The sequence below is a fragment of the Siphateles boraxobius genome, unplaced genomic scaffold (genome assembly GCF_051911475.1).
Source record: "Siphateles boraxobius isolate OS27281-9 unplaced genomic scaffold, OSU_SipBor_1 5, whole genome shotgun sequence".
Classification (NCBI taxonomy): Eukaryota; Metazoa; Chordata; class Actinopteri; order Cypriniformes; family Leuciscidae; genus Siphateles; species Siphateles boraxobius.
Window position 1 is genome coordinate 16663189 of NW_027509141.1, and position 20881 is coordinate 16684069.

At 38.0% G+C, this 20881-nt stretch overlaps 2 protein-coding genes and 1 long non-coding RNA gene across 4 annotated transcripts; 2 read left to right on the plus strand and 1 right to left on the minus strand.

Annotated features, from left to right (window-relative positions):
• Positions 1-12: 12 nt before the first annotated feature.
• Positions 13-5640, plus strand: zrsr2 (zinc finger (CCCH type), RNA-binding motif and serine/arginine rich 2). The gene is made up of 11 exons (XM_077202888.1): positions 13-238; positions 338-417; positions 865-943; positions 1025-1133; positions 1282-1368; positions 1863-1901; positions 1994-2109; positions 2192-2405; positions 4281-4336; positions 4427-4536; positions 4623-5640. The coding sequence occupies exons 1-11, from the start codon at positions 138-140 to the stop codon at positions 5492-5494; spliced, it is 1863 nt and encodes a 620-aa protein (XP_077059003.1). The 5' UTR covers positions 13-137; the 3' UTR covers positions 5495-5640.
• A 525-nt stretch (positions 5641-6165) lies between these two features.
• ap1s2 (adaptor related protein complex 1 subunit sigma 2) lies at positions 6166-10093 on the minus strand. Its single transcript, XM_077202889.1, has 5 exons — positions 9833-10093; positions 9269-9447; positions 8149-8257; positions 7339-7476; positions 6166-7248 (listed from the first exon to the last, which is right to left on the minus strand). Exons 2-5 carry the CDS (start codon positions 9445-9447, stop codon positions 7201-7203), a joined length of 474 nt encoding a protein of 157 aa, XP_077059004.1. The 5' UTR covers positions 9833-10093; the 3' UTR covers positions 6166-7200.
• A 4791-nt stretch (positions 10094-14884) lies between these two features.
• LOC143711434 (uncharacterized) lies at positions 14885-19438 on the plus strand. Of its 2 annotated transcripts, XR_013194846.1 has the most exons (3): positions 15070-15269; positions 18255-18529; positions 18560-19438. It is a non-coding gene; the product is annotated as an uncharacterized LOC143711434 (long non-coding RNA). The 2 variants fall into 2 exon arrangements; XR_013194845.1 differs by having other exon boundaries at positions 14885-15269; positions 18255-19438.
• The last annotated feature ends 1443 nt before the right edge of the window (positions 19439-20881 follow it).

A 20881-nucleotide genomic window follows, 5' to 3' on the forward strand; every position in this document is an offset into this window, starting at 1 on the left:
CGCATATAGAGTGTGACAATAAATGTGATGTCATCTTTGCGCGCGCGTCCTATGATCGGTGTGAAATGTGTTGCCTACATATAGAGCTTTTGCTGCTGTTGTTGTCTACCTACGTAATGTGTAAATAGTGGTTTAAAATGACGGATAATGATCGTTGCTCGTTGCAGACAGACCCGTCAGAGATGCAGGACTCTGAGTGTCGCTTAGAGGAGTGTGAAACTGCTGCTCTTGTGCTCAGGTGTTGTATGGGCTTTTTATTCTGTAGCTATGTTTAAATTATTATCAGAAGTTTTTTTTTTTGCCATTTATTTATAACCATTTATAAACTCATTTTTAGTCAAAAACAACGACGAGCTGTTCTTAAACGAGAGAGAAGGAAAAGGAAACGTCAAGCTCTTGCTAAAATAAGAGAAGAAGGTAATTTATATTTTAATGTTTGTTTGAGGTGTGTGTGTGTGAGTGTGTGTGTGTGTGTGTGTGTGTGTGTGTGTGTGTGTGTGTGTGTGTGTGTGTGTGTGTGTGTATATGTGTGTAGAATGGAGCTGTTGTCTGCTCTCTCTCTCTCTCTCTCTCTCTCTCTCTATATATATATATATATATATATATATTATACAAGGAATAAATTACGTGCTGCTATATATATGTATTATTCGTATTATTATTATATGTATTATTTTATATATATATATATTATATAAGGAATAAATTACGTTCTGCTATATATATAGCAGCACATAATTTATATTTTTCTCACACTTCTAAAATTAATCTTAGTTTTAGGTAACACCCGTAACAAACAAAACCCTGACTTACTCCTTAGCAGCATTTGTTGCCAGCTGTCGGTAACAAAAGCATCTTTTTCAGCTGTAGGTAATTCACAAAATAAAGAGAACCAAGAGTACAAGTCTGAAGATGAGGAAGAACAGAAGGCTGATGAGCAGAGGTTTGTCATCTTAAGTTCAGTATGATAAGCTAATATTAATTGGAAAAAATACAAAATATGTCGCACTGTTTTACAATCCAGTGAGCGATTACACCAGGATTGGATGGAGAGAGAAAAGATTGCACAAGAAGAATTTAGGCTGAAGAGGGAGAAAGAAGAGGCAGTGCTAAGGAGAAAGGAGGAAGAAGAGGTGAGCAATTTCTGGACCATACCTATATATATAATTGCAAGAAAAGTCCAATTGCTAACATTAAATCCTTGACATTCTGCAATGGCCTGGACAAATGTCAATTAAAATGCATATGATGCTCCAATATCTTGTTTTTCTGTAACCAAAGCGGAAAATAAGAGAAGAATGGGAGGGGCAGCAAAAGAAAGAGAAAGAGGAGCAGGAGAAGAAGGAACAGGAGAAGAAACAGAGAGAGGTGATCCCTGCACGGGGAGGATAAAGAGGCTGATGTCTACATATATCCTCTATCAGATATCAGAACATTACATGCTACCTGCAACAAATCAGCCTTTAAAGTTTCAAGCTGTTTGTCAATCATGGTTTTACATACACACCACATTCCAGAAGTTTCATCTGTACATTTTGTGATTTTGTTTGTTTAGCAAAATATTGTCTTCATTTCCTTAACTAAGATACACAAAATCGATTTAAAATGCAGCAAGTGTCCACTTCCAATGAACAACATGTATCTTTTCGTGTCAGCTGGGTATATAGTGATAATGTTGCTTACTTATGCCACAATAAAGAACATGTGCTGTGAACAGTCGAATTTGAATTACAAAATACTGATAATATCAGTCCATAAAGTACAAATTATCTCCCAGATTGTCTTAACCAATTCTAACAGACATGTGCTTGCACACCACACAATTTCACCCGCCATACTGTGTATGTTTGCACCATTTATAGGAAGCGGTACAGAAAATGCTGGATGAAGCAGAGAGTCAGGTAACATCTTGCTTTCCATGTCAAATGCATGTTGGAAAATGCAGTTCTGTTTGCAACAATCATGAAAATCCTCCTTATGTTGTTGCATTTAGCTGGAAAATGGTGTTCCTTGGAAAAACCCTGATGCCCCAAAGGATTATGGGACTGAAAAGGACAGGGCAAACTGCCCCTTCTTCCTTAAAACGGGTGCTTGTAGGTTTGGAGACCGGTAAGTGTTTGCAAGGTTTTGACTGACAGTCAAAGTGCAATTTCTGATCAGGTTCTAGATGATGATTTTTTTTAATGAACAGGTGCTCCCGAAAACACGAACACCCAACATCCAGCACCACTCTGATGGTGAGGGCGATGTTTGTGACGTTCGGAATGGAGCAGAGCAGACGTGATGACTACGACACTGATGCCAGTCTTGAGTACTGCGAGGAGGAAACGCAACAGCAGTTTCTGGATTTCTATGAAGACGCTCTGCCAGAGTTCAAGAACGCAGGGAGGGTGGTGCAGTTCAAGGTAACTAAAAATAAAAACAAAAATAATCAACATAAATAATTTAAAGGTACTCGTCTGGTTTGGTGCTTCTGTGTCATGGAGAGCAATTGAGGAATCTATTGTTTATCTGTAAGAACTGAAGTATCTTGCTTTTTACAACAAAGGAAATACTATCTTTGATGATAGTGATCTGAAATCCTTTCAGAACATTAAAGCCCAATATTATTTGCCAGGTACCTCTTTTTTATGTTTTTTGCATAACAGATCGGCCGTTCGGGCATATATGGGGTGCCTTGGGATTCCCAATTACCTATTCACCTTTGGCGCAAAATAAAGAAATGTCCCACTTCCGTTTCAGTTATTTATCTTTATCTTTTTAAAGATTCCTAATAAACCATTATCTATTACAACTGTTCGGAGCCTAGGATCTTAATGAGGATGTGCATGATTCTGATCAGGTATTGAGGATGTTTAAACGGTCTTCAGAGGAACCCTAACCATCAAAGTATACACTGGAAATTACTTCATAGCGCTATCATAACTCTTCTGAAGCAATATTATGAGAATATGTCTTCCTCTCCTAAGGCCCTGTTTACACAATCGGATCACGAATAGACGAGGGAGACACATTCCTGTTTACACCTGGTGTTTTAATCCACTTCTGTCTTGATTTCTTCAAAAAGAAAGTCTATGGGCTGGTAAATGTATGGGTTATTTCAGATCTTTGAAATAACCTAATCTAATGGACAAAATAAGCTTGTGCAATTTACATAACGCGTCTGGAGACAAGACCACGCCGAACGCTGGGAGTGTGTTGGAAATCAGGAATGGCGAGAGAACATTGTGCTTGGTACGTTTTTCGTCTTCAAACCAAACTTGGGTTTTCAGCCGACAGAGTTTAAATCCAGTCTGGCTAGCGTGCTTCCCATCATTTTTACGCATTAAGTCAGTAGGCGGAGAGCATGCGGTCATTAATGGCTGGTCAAACGCATTCGACCACATGATAGTCTACACTACAAAAGCTATCCGGTCAAACGCGTTTTCGACAACCTCTGGAAGTGATCGAAAGTGGACAAGCTCAGATGTTTTAGATCCCGTTTACATCTGAATTTAGCATCGTCCACTTGTGATCCGATCTACCAAAATGCATCTTAGTACCAGGTGTAAACAGGGCCTAAGTTTAATCCATGTTCTCAAGGATCTCAGGGCATGTACTTGTGCTTCTTCTTGGAGTGTCCCTCATTCTCACCTCACTCATATCTGTTAGGCACTGGTATATGTTTGACTCCATGTCATTTCTTTTTGAATTGTTTTGGGGATCTTACCTTATCTGTTTAACAAAGATGTTTACTGTTAGCTGCTCTCAAAGCGGCAAAAAAAAAAGATAGTTAACCACTGGAATCCTCCTCACACAATGGACAGACGAATGTGGACTGTGTCTTTGTTGGACATTGTCAATGGAACTCTCAACCTTTTGTATACATGGATTCCACATCAAGACTGTGAATATATGGCATGCTGCTTTTGATATTTTCAACTTTTTTATCTTCTTTGTTGACCTGTATTTTCTTTTTTTTTAGTTTAATTTTTTTAATATTATTTTTATTATGTATCTAGATTCTGTGTTTGTATTCTATTTCTATATTCTTGAAGTCTTCCATGGCTGGGTTCTAGGTTTGTATAGTTGCTTTTTGCTTTCTATTCTTGTTTTTCTTTGTCTGTAAAAATGGAAACTCAATACAACGATTGTTTAAAAAAAAAATGAAATGTGTTGTTTTAATGTAATTTTATAATTGAATAATAATTGTTAAAAATTGAATGTAATGTATATTAAATTAATACAAAATAATTCCGGTTTTGTCAAATGAACAATATTATTTCCCCATATTTAAATAGGTGAGCTGCAACTTTGAACCTCACTTGAGAGGAAACGTTTACGTTCAGTATGACACGTAAGTCCCATATTATTAGTCATTGCTGTAGAAGGAGAAGTGTTGTAAATATTATTTTATTTTTGACATCTCTGTTATATATACCTGCAGAGAGGAGCAGTGTAAAGAAGCTTTTATGATGTTTAATGGACGCTGGTATGCTGGAAAACAACTGCAATGTGAATTCTCCCCAGTAACTAGATGGAAAACAGCCATATGTGGTAAGAAAAAGTTTCTTTGTAATCACTTTAAATATTTCTTTAGTTATCATTTAAAATATGCATATTTTTTTTTCTTATGTTCTCAGGACTTTTCGACAGACGGAAATGTCCAAAAGGGAAAAACTGCAACTTTCTTCATGTCTTCAGAAATCCAAGCAATGAATTCTGGGAGGCAGACCGTGATCTTCATATGTCCCCTGACCGCGGTGGAGGCTTTTCTAGTCGGCATTCGGGCAGCAGAGATGGGATGTGGTCCCAGCGTGGAAATAGCCCTGAAAGATCCCAGCGCAGGTGGACGGATCGAATGAGTCACAGCCGTGAGCGGTACAGTTACAGGGGAAGGCGGAGCCGTAGCAGAGAGAGGCACAGTCGAAACAGGGAAAGGTGGAGTCGTAGCAGAAGCAGAGAGAGAAAGAAGCCAGAGCAATCAATAATAAGGAGATCTCAGAGAGAGCAATCCAGGAGGAGCAGGAGTCGATCCCACAGCAGAGACCGGTTAAAGCAAAGCGAATATTCAGCAGCAGACTTGAGAAGGAAGAGGTCCAAATCAAACAGTCCGGACCACGTATCCAAAAACGGGTCTGTGAAACGGAGGGGTCACAGGAAGGAAAGCCAAAGCCCAGAAAACTCTGACCGAATGGATACACATCAGCACAAGCACTCTAAAAAGAGCAAGAAGAAGAAAAAGGGTAAAAAGAAACACAAACGAAAGAAGAGTAAATCACGCAGCTTGAGCTCGTCTGCTGGATCTGGCGAAGATTCCCACAATGAGGAGGGTAGCAAGACGCCGTCTAAATCAGAAGCTCCTGCTGAAGAATGTACAGCTGTGGCATCCAGCGCAGGTTTGCCAGAAGATAAAGAAGAGACCGCAACTTTGGGGTTTCGGCATCCAGATGAGGAGATCCAGTGCGCGCTTACAGACTCTACCAAATCCGATAGCATCACACAATCTCGATAGATTACATAAAAATACATAAACTGTTTCTGTCGTCTTAAAGCAGCTGTCGTTATTTTAGTTTGCATAACAAAATGCCTAGTTTTTACGATTTTTGCTGATGAATACATTGCCTGTACATTTGTAATTAAATCTAGCATTTTCTGAAATCTTGTTGAATGTGTTGGTGGTATTTTTTTAAATTAATTTTCAGTTGGGGTGCCCAGACATTACATGGCTAAGCAGTTCTTGGGGATTATTTTTGCCATTTTATTTAAAGTTTCGATGTAACAGAAGTAGCGACAGATCATTTCTTCCATCGGATGTACATCCGAATGAAACGCATTAAGCGTTGGGTGGGAAATTGGTTTTATTCATTGATTGTTGAATGGATGGATACAGATCTGAATGTGAGCTTGAGTTGATTGCAAGAAATAGGTGTTTAAGCAGATGTCGCCATTTTGATTAAAAAGTACAGGCTCAAAAAATATGATCTCAAATAATATTACAAAATGAATTGTATGCATTAATTAATTTAATTTAGATCAGAGGTCAACAAAGGGGCCCAGGGCCCACTAGAGGCCCTCAGCAAACATTCAGAGGGGCCTCAATAAGTCTAAAAAAATATCATTATATTAACTTAATTTCAATTAAAATGCAGGGAAAAAAACTAAAATAAAGATGACAATGTAATCTGACATCTTATGAATTTTTTTATTTTTATTTCAACAGAAGTACCAGAGGTAGAAAAGCCTTTTAATATTGTCAAAAGGGGGGCCCTGGCGTCAATAAGGATGAGACCGCTGATTTAGATGCATTTTGTTGCCAACTACAAGAAAAAATTACTATACATCTCAAATTATGTTCTTTATTAGTAAGAGATCATCAAATATTTGGACAACACGCTGCAATGTCTGACTTTATTCATCATTTGATTTTTTTATGCTTCAAAAGACATTATTTTTCAAGAGTATGTCTGACAAACAGTCCAATACAATAGCAAACAAAGATGATTTTATGGGGAAAAAGGCATGAAAATGGTGGAAAAAATTCTTTGGCATTAGAAATTAAACTAATGAATGGCAAATGCCTGAATCAATTAAGTGTTCACAGGAACCAATCATTACAGTGTTTTTGGTCAGGAATTCACTAATACTGGTGTTTACGTGTGCCTTAGTTAATACAATCATTGAATGTATGCCAAAAAATTCTGAATACCTAGTTTACATTATCTCTGTTCCCCCGTCTGAATAAGAATGTTTGGTCCGTGACACTTCAGCAAGTCTTGGTCTTGAACCTCTGACTTCTACTGGATCTACTGAGAGTTGCAAATAATACTAGCAAACTGTGTGTGAGCTGGAAAAGAGTGTTTTAAGGCAGCTGAAGGTAAGAGGTAATGTTTTAATACAGAGAAGACGTCATGGGAAAAGTGGGGATGCTGACGCTAATCTTTGCTACACATGTACTGATCCAAACCTGAATTCAAAGTCAAACACTGGGAAATTTGCATAACTGCTAAGATAGTGGCACAGATGAACTTTTTGATGAGCTCGATTCCCTCAGATGTTTGGCGGTAGAAATGCAGGCATCAATACCTTACCAGGAATTGCTGATTATTTTAAACACTATTTTGCATGTTGACCTAAAATACAGATAGACAAAATGCCCACGGAAAAAAAAGAGAAGAATATGTGTGTTAGTGTTTTGGTGGGTTTGTTAGTCCTCAACATTTATGTCAGTCCGATCTCCTCCAGAACGCTACGTGGTGTCTCGGCTTCCTGTTAGAGGTAAAAATCATCATATACTAAAAAAGTGCCAGTATTTTTTCCCCAAGCACGTTTAGAATGAGTATTTTGTGAATTCCTCACCTCCTGCAACATGTCAGCCTGCTCTATGGCCTTCAGAACATTCTTCTTCGATGTCTCCTGGGCTTCACCACCCAGGATAAACTCATCCAGTATGTAATAGGCTTTCTCAAAGTTGAAGATAATGTCCAGTTCACACACCTGGTTTTCAAAGACAGTGAGTTTAACAATGAGTGGTTGCCCGAAACTGTCAAAATATAGATCTAGTCATTGGTTTAAAGGAATAGTTCTGTAATAATTCTGACATTATTTACTCAAAACCTTTCAATTTCTTTTATTTTGCTCAGCTGCTCTTTTCAATAGAATGAAAATGAAAGTTGAATGGCCAAATGTCATTCTTTTCCTCACACAATGCTATCATTAGGCTTCAGAAAATTTGAAATCAAGCCATATGGACTTGTTTATTATGTTTTAATTGGGATCTTTTGTACTTTTTGGAGTCATATAGACATACAGCTTTGAAAAAACATGAGGGGCAGGTTGTCATTCTTTAGGTGAATTATTACTAAAGTAAGCATGAAACGGAAGTTGCAATAGTCTTTTCTTCCCTATTGTGACGTACTGTACATCCGGCTGAAGAGAAAAACGTCATGAAGATTTTGATTAAAAGATTACAAGGGCATATTAATTTTCTTAAAATAATGATATGCATGGATATTAATAATAAGCACTGCAACAGTATGTAAAAATTTTTTAAAAAATAAAAGATTTGCCAATTTTGATTTCATGGTGACTTTAACAAGCCAAAACCAACACACTCTTCTATAGCTCCTTGAGGCTGAAAAGCAAAAGTTGACATAAATCTTAACTCACACTGCCAAAATATTTGTCCAGTAGTTCCACATATCTGTGGATGATCTCCAGGGTTATCAACTCGTTTTCTTGGTCTTCCACAGCACAGCAAAAGTACAGGCTGGCATATCTGAAATGCAAAATAAGCTCACCTCATAAATAGGCAACTAACAGTACAAAGAAAGTGAATCGCTTTTCTCTGTTCCTCTTTCTGTCAGGACACAGTACAAAGTTACACAGTGTTACAAAATATCAAAAACAGGATCTTTTTGTTCTAAGCAGTCCTTCTTGTTTACCTTGTTGACAATATCAAAGATATATGACTGTGGCTCTCTTATATACTGTACTTAAACTAGCACTATGCAATAAAATACAACGAAAGTTGAGATTTGACTACAACCAATTTGTGTTAAATGTACATATAAAAAATAAACTCAAACATGGGAAATGGCACTTTCCACAAATAAAGAACCAAGTAATAAGGACAATTGTCTGTGCCTGTAAATACAATCATAATACTTGCATTCACAATGCTGTATAGGATTGTAGTTTTTTCCCCTCATTAAAGCCTTTAGGACACAGTCTTGAACCTTTTTCTTTTTCCCAATTTTCAAATATTTGTTGCTTCGAATCCAAGTTTGTAATGATTGAACTTGTAGCTGATTGGTTTGGTTGGCTAAACTCTTTAACGATAACTTAAAAAAAAAAAAAACTATGAAATATTAGTATAAATATTTCCAGAACCAAGGCAGCTGAAAAAAATTTCTAATGAAATAAATGTAATAAAGAAATCCTTCTTTACTACAATGAACTGAACAATCTTGTTGTTTTAATTGCTGAATACAGTTGAGAAAGATCTCTAAGATGGGACGGACCATGTTCACCATTTTAAGGGGGGTATACAGATATTTTAAGTGTTTAAAACTAGCTACTTTTCTTACTAGGTTGATTTATGTCAGATAACAGTTTATCAAATATGCCTCACAACACAAAAGACATTGGAGTTGTGCCTTTTATATTTATAAAAATAAAATAAAGAAGTCCGGGAACACCCAAGTCTACCATATCATGGAAAGTGCCAAATACAATGGATCTGCAGTTCCGACCATGCAGTCCTTATCATTCGGTGTCGTGTTCTAACCTTTTATAGACTATTTTCAGATCCCTCCATTCCAGGAAACTGCACATTTTGGGTTTGCGTGCCAGCACCATCTGAATAACCTCACGGGAGATCTTTTTCTTCTGTACGTCAGACAGCGGCACGTACCATTTCTGAAGACGTAGCTTCCCCTGCCTACTAAAGAGCAGCATAAACTGCATCTGAAAAGAAAGAGAAACAAAAAAAAGAGTCTCAAATCTAGACATCGTGTTTGTGCATCACCATTATATGTGCCTAGTCAAGCCAAGCCAAAATACTATCCAGCAATTCTAGCTCTTCCGCATGGAAACGTTCGTCATGTCGCTTATTTCAAAAGTCAGTAGGCTACATATGAAATGACCAAACCGAAGCGTTGTCGTGTTCCGTGAATTAATTCTGTTTGTTGCAACAAAAGAGGAAGGATCGCGTTAGCAAGAAGGCTACGGCCGTGTAAATGATACATTTATAAACTATCCACACTATTCAGCCATAAGTATTTGCACCCACCAGCAAGTCCAAATAACCCAATAATATCCATCAATGCAAGAGATAAAATTGAGCTTTTACCTTAAAGTTTATATTACACTCGATTCCGCGAGCATGGGCTTTGTGGCTGATGGCAGTAAACGCAGATGTGAGGAGTCCCGTTACATGGACGGACGCATCCCTCTTTCGCTAGATCACTGGAATCGTGTCCTCTCATTGGTTCCGAGACTCACCGATGACACTCTGTATTGGTCCAGACTCGAGCAGGATGGGTGAAGCTCTGCCTGAGAGAGACGGAGGTTTTTGTTATGCTGTGAAATTTATCATGAAAATCGTGACTCTGTCATAGAAAAAAAAAAAGTTCCCTGTGACTTTTTAGAAAAACTCTTATAGACTTTTTTTTGTGGGCGTCCAATTAGCTGCCAGTAAAAGTGATAATAGGCATATTCCTTTTTTTCTTCTTTTTAAAAAAAAAAGAAGATATCCTTTTTTGCAGTGTTTTTCTTCAGTCAGACTAAAAGTATAAAGTAAATTTAATTTGTTGTCTGAATGAAAATAAGATTTTAGATGCTATATATTAGATGTCACACTGGACATAGATATATAGCTTATAAAATTGATATTGAGGTAGACCTATTGATATTGATAATGATATTGAGTAACACTGAATACATAAAAAACATAAAAATGACACATTGAGAAAGTATTAGTGTTTTTTGTCCAAATTGACATTCACACAGAACATGTTTTTCCATTCACCTGCGAAGTACGTTATTGACCCGTTAAGAACATTTGGCCGATATATTAAAGCCGATAAAAAATGGATTATTTCCTTCAGCCATGTTCGCCATGTTTGCCATGATGTTTCTGAATTACTTGAAATATGGTTGTAATCACTTCAAAAAAGGAAAATAAATTTAAATTTCAAGCCTTTGCATCAAGATTGCGTTAAATATGTTGTGCTGTAATACATAACATTATAATGAGAAAATTATAATTGTGTGCTCGGGACATGGCTTTTAATGGTGAGACTTTTGTTTTTGTAATCAGGTTCTCAAAAATTCTATAAAAAATTGGATTTAGATTTATCGGCCAATATATCGGTTATCAGCTTTGAAATATAAAGAATTATCGTTAACGGTACTGGGGAAAATATTCCCTAAAAAATGTCAGTCAAACCAATTATCAATATATCTCATCAGGTATTTGCAAAACTCAAACTCTGTGATCCAGTTTGTGAATGTACAGGTTGTAGTCAGAAGTGTAAGGCGGAAGTGGATAAGGACCTGCAGTGGAAAAGAAAGAAAGTGGAATTGAGAATAAAGATGAAGAAACAGGTCAAAGGGTGAACACCGAACAGGAGAAAGCTACATATTTAAAATGTATTCATGCAGTGTTTGTGATGCAGTGTTCTGTGCATTATTTTATTATATAGCCTAAAATAATAAATATTATATTGATCCAGTCTTACAGTGACATTCTTTTTTGTGGCTTGGGATTTGAATACCCCAAACACTGCACGTTTTTGATGTCTCTCCTATCTAACACACATTGGCTATTTGAGGTCTTGGGCTGTGTTTAACTCCACTTTTAGACATGCACTCGCAAACTACCCTAACCACTTCCTCACCGACATTTTTAAGTGTGCTCAACTTCGTCAACTGAGTGACGGATGTTTATTTGGACAGACCCTCGGCCGCAATTATGACAGATAGAACGAGCCTACTCAATATTCAATTCAGGCAGATCCATACAATCCAACATGATTGTGACGTCACAGCAGATCGAGCTTAATTTAATCCCACCCGACACAACGTCATTTTGACATTTAACTGCATAAAATGACTTTAAGCTGACTGTTATACCCAACATATGTGTCTGCTGGTTCCATAATGACCCGATGTTGATTGCCCAGATGGATTTCATGCACAATTGCACCTGCCACTAAGTGGGACCCAAGTGGGCAACATGCACAAGACCCATCCTGGTCCAAGCTTTAACCCAGACAGCATTTGTATGTGGGGCCCATGTAGGTTTTAAATGGGCTGAAAAATGGGCTCTATGAGATTTTCCGCAGGTTCCATAATGGCCCCACGCCAATTGTCCACATGGATTTCATATGGCACTTTTCAACAGGTCGGCCCCAAACTGGGCAACAAGCTCAAGACTGATTCAGTTCCAGCTTTGGGTTTTTTTGTGGGTACTACACGGTTACTAGCCTACATACAGGCTGTAAATGGGTTTGTCCATGGGTTCCATGTTGGCCATAGTACCTTACTCATGGGTTTCATGCAGGATTTCACAGGTCTTTATGTGGGGCCCAACTAGGGAACATATGCATAGCCAACTAGCGGTCATCTGGGTTCCATCTAAATGAGTAGCAACCCCACACAAAAAAGTTTTGAAGCATTAGAGTACACAGTAAGATAGAAATCTTTTCAAATTTCAATGTTATTTAAACTACCTATCATATTATGCTATTCTGACATTTGCAGAGACCATTTTTAAAGAAGCAGACTTTTATGCTTAAAATGTATCCCTTTGTGTGCCTATTTAGAGATTCGTACTAGCCTACAGAAAATGTACAATATCGCCTCAAACTATCATTCACCCTGCCGAATAGTAACCCATTCATCTGTTTTCATACACTAGATGGCGCTGTGAGCCACTAGATTCAGCATCAGCGCTGATTTTCGCAGCTCTCGCCGGGTGCAGTGGCGCGCGCCTGTAATCCAAGATACTGGGAGCAGGGCCGGTGTTGTGCCGAATTTCGACTCCCTGCCAAATTATCACCCCCCTCGTTGAAATCAGTCTCTGATTGCCTAATCCTAACCCCACCCCTAATACTAACCCCTCCCCCACAACTAATCCTAAACCTACCATTACTAGGGGGGTAATAATTTGGCACCACACCGGCCCGAGGCATATGCGAACTAAGCGGCTGCTTTGGGCCCCACAATCGAGTCGAAAAATCAGATTTTTTTTTTAGATGACTTAAACAAGTGAAATAAATGAATGAATTAATATTAATGAATGAATAATTAAAGACAAGAAAATTCTGATTTCATGATCAATATACCTGCCTACCACTGCTGCTGTGTCTGCTAGCGTTTAAGTCATGCGCATAATCTAGACACCTCGCGCGTGCATAGACATTTTGTGCGCAACTGCGCATAGTCACGGTAATGTTAAGCCATGTCACAAAAAGGACGTATGAAAAAGAAAATGACAGAGTAGGAGAAAAAAAAGAGCAAGATAAAAGTATGTTTGCATGATTATTCACGGTATGTTTTGTGCAGCAATTGACCTATCTACGGCAAGCCCCGAGGGGAAAAGTACATTGCATACAGATATATACAACGAGCGCCAGTACATCATTACCGGTATTATAGTAACAGACTTTGTTGGATTCTATCATGTACAATCCAACAAAGTCTGTTACAATAATAATAAAAAAAAATTAAAAAAAAAAGATTTTGAGGACAGTTACACTGTATTGAGACAGTTGAGAAATAGTAATATTTTTACAGTTATCAACAATAATTGTCATTGTTGAACCCTTGCTCTTATTATGTTTCTGATTTCTCAGTTTTGTCATTATTTTAGCAAATAATTTATTTGATATGTTTTGAGACAGTTTGTTTTAAGAAGTTTCAGAGCGTTAGTAAAAGAGTAAAGTAAAAGTTAAAACTTTTTTTATTTAAGTAGGCTATCTATTTTTTATTAAGTATTTATTTTGTATTAATACATAACCTCACTGAATTAATTTATAATGTATCATTATTGCGTGATATTTGTGTCAATAATCGTCAAGCACAGGTGACTCCGCGTAGTGGGAGGGGGGCCCCCAAATCAAATTCTGCTTAGGGCCCCCAAAAGGCTCGGGCCGGCTCTGCTTACTGTTAATAGGCTTGTTTGAGATGAGCAAAATCTGCGCAGAACCGATCACCGATGATCAGCGCGTAATGCATGCCGGTTAGAAATGTGTCCGAGTGCGGTCCGCCTTGCGCTGATGTCATTGCTAACGTGTGTCAAAAAGCTCTCGCGAGCGCAAGGCGCACGTGTCGGATTCTGCAGTCGCGCGCAGTTGCTCTCCTCCGACTGCGCTGATTAAGCATGATGGGAAACGACTTGCTGACGACACAGCTTAATGTTGATTGGGTTAAACAACCGTGATGTATTGTTCTCTTTTAAAATGTTATTTTAAAACTCGGATATCATGTTTTATGTTTAGGCTATATGTTATGTGTGAATTCCCAAACTATCGGACAGTGCGATCTGATCTCTATGGGTTATGCAATGTCATTTTATTATATATAAAAAAAAACACACAGCCTATGTCTGTAGGCTATTAAAGAAAAAATGATTACAAAGAAAAAGTAAATTACATCCAGTTTATTAGGAACACTGTGCACGAGCGTGAATCCCGTGATATCCATCATTGATCTCGCAGGTGTCAGATCCACTGCGAGAAGAGAAAACTGCCCGGCTTGCCTGCGCTTTTTTTCACTCTTCCCCTCACTGCAGCCGCCTACTCTCGACTACATTTCAGGCGAGGCAAGGCGCATCTCAAACAAGCCTCCTTTCATTTCATCCTAATACTCATGTGCATGGCCTCACCGTTTATTATAGGCTACACGGAGATGATAGCCTACAGGTGTCGTTTTCAAAAACTTGTACTTTTGTGCCCCGTTTACACGAATGGAAGACAGATATTTCCCTGCGGTTTGGCCTCTCATTTACACGAAAAGGCCGTTTTTATCACAGAAAACGATTATTTCTAAAAACTCCGGCCAAAGTGGAGATTTCTGATAACGCCGGTTATGTGTTGGGCGTGTCAACTGGGAGAAACGGGGTTTTAGGTTTTCACATCACATTATGCGCCAGAAAATGCGTCGTGTGAGCGACCAGTTTGGCATAGTTATGATGGCGCATTTATGCGGGTTGATGTAATGACAACTTTTTTTGAAAACGATGCCGGTGTGGGACCGGACATATTCGTTTCTTTAAATACCCGGCAATGTGTACATGTGGCCTTGAAGTTTGCGTTTTCAGACCACCAAAACGCCGTTGTCGTGTAAATGAACGGTCAAAACGCACAAAAGTTGTCCGTTTTTAGTTGAAACTGGCGTCGTGTCAACAGCTCTATTGCATGCATTTTCTGCAGTGGGTTGAGCTCTCTCGGCCACCGTACCTGATGCTTTGTTGCACAGACGTCGTAGGCGGAAGTCACGGTGCTTGCTTAACCCACTGAGTGCCAGTTGTGGCAGTTCTGTGTCCAGCTTGAAAGCAGTAACGTTACCAAAAAAAAAAAAAAAAAAAACGACACACAATTAAACAATGGGAAAGAGCTGTTCAGCGATTGACTGTAAAAACAGATTCGACAAGAAGTCCAATCTATCTTTTTACAGACTGCCGAAAGCAAAGGAAAAGAGAAGCAAATGGATCGCTGCACTTTGCAGAAACAACTGGAATCCAGGCAGCGAAACGTGGATTTGCAGTTGCCATTTTGTGTCAGGTAAGGTTTATTTTCAGATCACACCCAGGAGTTCCCAATGTTTTTTTTATTTTTATTTGTCAGCCGAACCCCTTAGGCGTAAATATTCTGTTTAAGTCCCCCATGAGATTCGACATTTAACAACACCTCCCTGATATTTCCAAAACGAGATATTTAGGCTATTGGATAGGAGTCACTATGGTTAGAAAAGTTATGATCAAATCAATGTGTGTTGTATCAAATGTGTGTTGGTCAACTGTGTGTTGGTAAAATAAGCAACCCTGCTTTAATTTCACAATTCAATGTTATAAGTTTGTATAACAGCTGTTGGCCCATTTACCTTTGGCATATCCTAACCTCACCATGAATCTTTAAATAAACATAACACACAACATAATCTATACAGTTATGTGCAAAGATAAACAATTATATATTCTTAACTTTGTTAATGCTGATGTATTTACAATTTTGAAAGTTTCTGTGCTCCAGAGAGCACTCACTAATATTTTCACTTTAACACGAAACTCATGATTATTCTTGTATGCGCTGCCCAGGTCTACCTAATATCTCAGACACTAAGTATTTCAGAACACCAACATTGGCTTCTGATTAGTCTCAATAAAAAAAGAAATAATATTGTTTACATATAACATGTCAATTCTCTCTCTTTGCATGTGTGAGAGAAACACAGAGCACACTCAGACAAGCGACGGTGAGTCGGACGTCTACACACTAGAGTTTATGTGTCATGTAAGGGGATTTACAGTTAGGATCCAAGGACCAGGGCCCGTATTCATAAATAATCTTAATGCAAAGAGTAGCTCCTAGTGACAAAATTCTAAGATAATTCTTAGAAATGTGGGTGTTTACTCTTAAAATTAAAGAAAAAATCCTAATAAAGAAAAAAGTAATTCAGAAAGCATCTTAACCCTTAAAAGAGGTCTTAAGGTCAAAATTGTTAGGAGCACGGACGAGGACTTTTAAGAGGCTTAAGAGTTTCTTTAGCAGAGGAGAAAATGGCAGAAAGACGAAGAGGGAGAAGAAATGTGGTGCAGACAATAGATGACAGTGAGTTAATAAGACACTATAGATTAGATCGTGCAGGGAACATGTTTGTGACCGATTTTATTAGAGACACAATAACATCTCCGACACAGCGCAGGAATGGTGCAGTGCAAGAAATTAAATCACTACTGTACTTTTAAGATATATGGCAGCTGGGAAAATGCATCAATGCAGCAGTGATGATTTGGGTCTGTCACAACCTTCTGTAAGCAGAGTGATCACAAACAATTACAGCACTCCAGAACCTCTTATTGTGTCGCAGTTCATTTTGTTTACACTGGACATTCCCACCTTGCAGGCTCAAAAAAATGCATTTATGAATATAGCAGGTTTCCGCACAAGCAGGGGGAATGAACCGTAAATAATTTATTATTAACCGCTTTAAGCTCCCACATCTGCTTCTGTGCTGACACCCGGCCTGATTTTCCTTTAAGGATGGCCTTGTGTTCTTCCACTAACTGGGCTCACAGTAAACACTGTTCCTCTGTCCAGTTGAGCTTTCTTGTCCTTCTTGTTTTTTAATTCCATGTTTGAAAAATTACGCATGTAATTTCAAAGTGAAGGCTTAGAATAGACCCTATACTTAAAATCACTATTTTTTTCCTTCTTGGACAACCAACCAATCACAGTCTTCAAAAGATTGTGTCATACATAGCAACGGGGTCAACCCTGCCTCATCACTAAGATAAAAGTTTTTGTCTTTTCCTTACTCAGAGTTGCTCTCAGATCATTCCCGAATCGCTCTTAAGCTAAGATTCCTACGTAAAAGATTTTAAGCTAAATTAAGAGTTTTCTTAGAGGATTCTTAGAATCTTTATGAATACGGGCCCAGATGTTTGAATGAAGACCCGGAGTCAGAATTATAATAAATTAAAGACAAGATTTACTGAAGATAGTTTGCAATTTCATCAACAGAAGTCATATTTATGTTGCTGGGCGCCAACATATCCAGAACAACAATTCAGTCAATCTCCAAGAATGCCAGTGGTTCCTTAACCTGCAACCAAGAAGACTAACACACACACACCGACACACAGCTTTTCCAAGGTTGGATTTGGCCAGGCTCTAACTATAAACAGGAGAGTCCTCTCAAAACATCAAGATAATGCGTTCTTTCTCTCAAGGATAGCTCAACTTTAGTCTAACTGGAAAGTATGGCTTTAACAAAGAAATGGTCTAAACTTAAACTATTGGCTTCAATGACCCCTATATGTTTTAACACGTTGAAGACCTTTCTCAAACATAAAACAAGTCCATATTTCATTTCTGGAAGCTGCATGGGCTAAATAAGCAAGCACTGTTACTGCATTCAGATATCAAATACAGACATTAAAGAATACATGAAAAGAACATTTTAGTAATCACACTGGTAACTTCTTTAACACAGTATAATCTCCAGAGAAGTCATTCAACTCATTTGATATTTAGAAGGAAACATATCGATCCATACCTTGATTATAATTGCTCATTAGCATATACATTGAAGCAGCAGTGGATCCCAATCCATCCCCTTCAGTCAAATACTCAGCGCATCTGTTGATGTCAATATAGGTAGTGCGCTTGCTGGAAAGACACAGATAATGAAAGTCTCAAAAGCTCAGTGTGGTCAAATTTAGGCGAGTGAAAATATCTGTGCTAAACGTATTCTTTGCCTGTAACTCAAACACTAGACTGTAAAAAATTATATGATCAATAAGTTATGACATGTTTCTGCATTGCTTTGGCTCATCAAAATAAGTTAAGCAATTTTCAACTTTTTTATAAGTTATACAAGATTCAACTAATTTTTTAAAGTCAGTTTAATGTAATATAAGTTGAAATGACATAAACATCCAAGTTGATTGTACTTGGTGGAAAAAAATGTAACAATTTATTAGCCAGGGGCTAACAATAGAGCCCCACTTTTGTTGTTACTAGTGAAGAATTTTTGGTTTCTTTCAGGAAAAAAGAGTGACGATCCTCTACACCCTGACTATGTGCCAAGTTTATTCAGTTTCACGCCCACCGCTGATCGAATTCGGGCTATCAACAACCTGGAAAGATATCAAAGATTTCGAGATGTTTCTGTGAAAAGATTTGTCAGTGCCAACACAAGTAAAGAGCTAGCTGCAACAGCTCTCATGAACCTGCATCAAAGTTCTGCTTTAAAGAAAGAGCTACAGACGGTTGAAATCCAAGACACTGTGGTCCAGACGGTTAAAGTCCAAGGCACTGAGGTCCAGATGGTTCAAGTCCAAGGCACTGAGGTTCAGACGGATGAAACGCACAGGGACATCTCCTCTTTACATGAACAGATCAAATCTTTAAACACTGAATGCCAATTACTGAGAGAACAAGTTTACGGATTAGAAAGTGACTTAAAACTTCATTCTCTTGATCCGTCACATTTTGATGACAGCAAAATGAAAGTTTTCACAGGACTACCCAATTTACAGACTTTCATGATATTGTTCAGTTCTGTGTCATCAGTTGTTCCTATTCGTACAAAACAGTCGCTCAAGCCTACTCAGGAACTACTTCTTACTCTGATGAAGCTGCACCTCAAACTGTCTGAGGGATTCTTAGGTCAGCTCTTCAGGATTCATCAGTCAACGGTATCAAGAATTCTTCGACGTTGGATACATGTCCACGGAGCGTTTAATTCCTTAATGTAAAATTAAGGCCTTAATTGGCGTTAAAAAAATGCTAGTTGCTTTTTGAAATCGTAAAACTGTCATTGCTTAACCGTAAATGCCATTTCACACAAACTATCCGTACCTGTACTGTGAGTTTGAGTCACATTTAGAACACAACTTGTTTCAGATTAACTTTTTTTTACGTAAACTTAATCTCAAACTTTTTTTAGTGGGCAGAAATTGACTGCATTTCACCTGATTTGTAAGCAAACATTAATGCTGTAGTTTGAGACACCTTGCTGAATGTAGTGGGTTACTTATTTCATCAATATTAGACAGTGGAAAAATGTTCATTTAGTAAATATTCTTTAATGTTATTTCACAGTATTTATGTGTATAATAGTTTAGCATTTTTTGTGTGATTGGCAAATGTCATCCCTGTGATGATCTGATGAAGACTGAGATTGAGATTTGTAAAGCAAGCTTGACAAATAAAAATGTTACTCCGCATTATGGTCTGCAGAGACTTTTCTTCTATAGTTTTGACTTTCACTATTTTTTTACACCATCAAAGTGGTTTAGATGAGCTATGATTCAGCACTACATTTCGTGTAAACCATTTCCCCAACAATTCTGGGAAAAATGTAATAATCTTGGTCTTAAGATGGTCTTAATAATGCCGCAGTCAGACTGCAACTGTCGTCTATTTTGAAAAGAGTTCAACATATAATTCAACTGAAATGTAAAAATATACTATACTTTACTGCAATACTGCAGATTTAAAGTTTAAATTCTGGTTATTTAGCTAAGATTTCACATGTTGTGAAGTAAATTTACCAAACAAAGTCCAGTGCAGGTTCATCAAAATTGTGGTGTTTTGATGACATGGTCTTGCCTCATTCGCCTCGGTCACCTGGAATTATTCAATAAAACACAATTTAGTTTGGTGCATAAATCTATTGTATAAACATATCAATAGTTACTCTACAGCAGGTTTTTTATGAGAAGTTTCATCATTCTCATCCTTTACTGAAAAATAACTTTTAAACTTAAAATAAATGAATTATTCCTGTTTGGCTGCTATAAGCAGTTATCCTGCCACATCTCTAGGTCTTCCAGATCCTTGATGCCCCTTTGTCTTCTGTTCAACAAGCTTCCACTGAACATGTGATCGACAAATCCTCAAACACCTTTCAAGAATCTCATTGTAGGTCAAACCATTATTCCCATATTCATAAAGTTCTTCTAATGGTACAGCACAGTCATATTTAAGAGCTATATGGGACAAAATCTTTGTCGTTTTTTCATGGCTCTTGTTTTTAACCAGAAAGTCTGCTATTTCATTTTCTATAGGGTTAGTCGCATCTGTAGCATACTGACTTCACTGAACACATTCTCGTCCACTGGATTTGAAACCTTTCTCAGTGTTCTCGGGCCAGTCAGAGGACAGTTCAGAGCAGCAGGTTTTCTTTGTGTTGGCTGAAAACATGGCAAAAAAGTACATAGTGTGTCATTATGCATCCTCACTCCAGACATAAATTGAAACATCAACGCTGCTTAAAGGAGAACTCCGGGCAATTTTTAAGTTAATCTTGATCGTTATACCTTTGTGAGTACTGTCTATAGAAAAAAAAAACGAACCGGTTTGGTGATTGCAACACGGAGCTGTTCCCGCAAATGCCCAGAGCTCCCCCTCAGCTAAAAAGGCAGTTATGGGGGCATATACATAAAGAGTGTCTTTGTGCCTCTTAACAGACACAAAATGCAATTAAAATGTCTGTCCAACATGAACAGGGCCCTTTCATGTGAACAAGATGCGTTTAGCAACTTAGCCATTGTTTAAATTCACCTAAATAGTGTTTTAGACAAATAGCTGTAGTCTTGCGCTAAGGTCACATGGGAACTCAGTTGTAGCCAAAGGTAAATAGCAGTGTGTAGGTCAGGGGTGTCAAA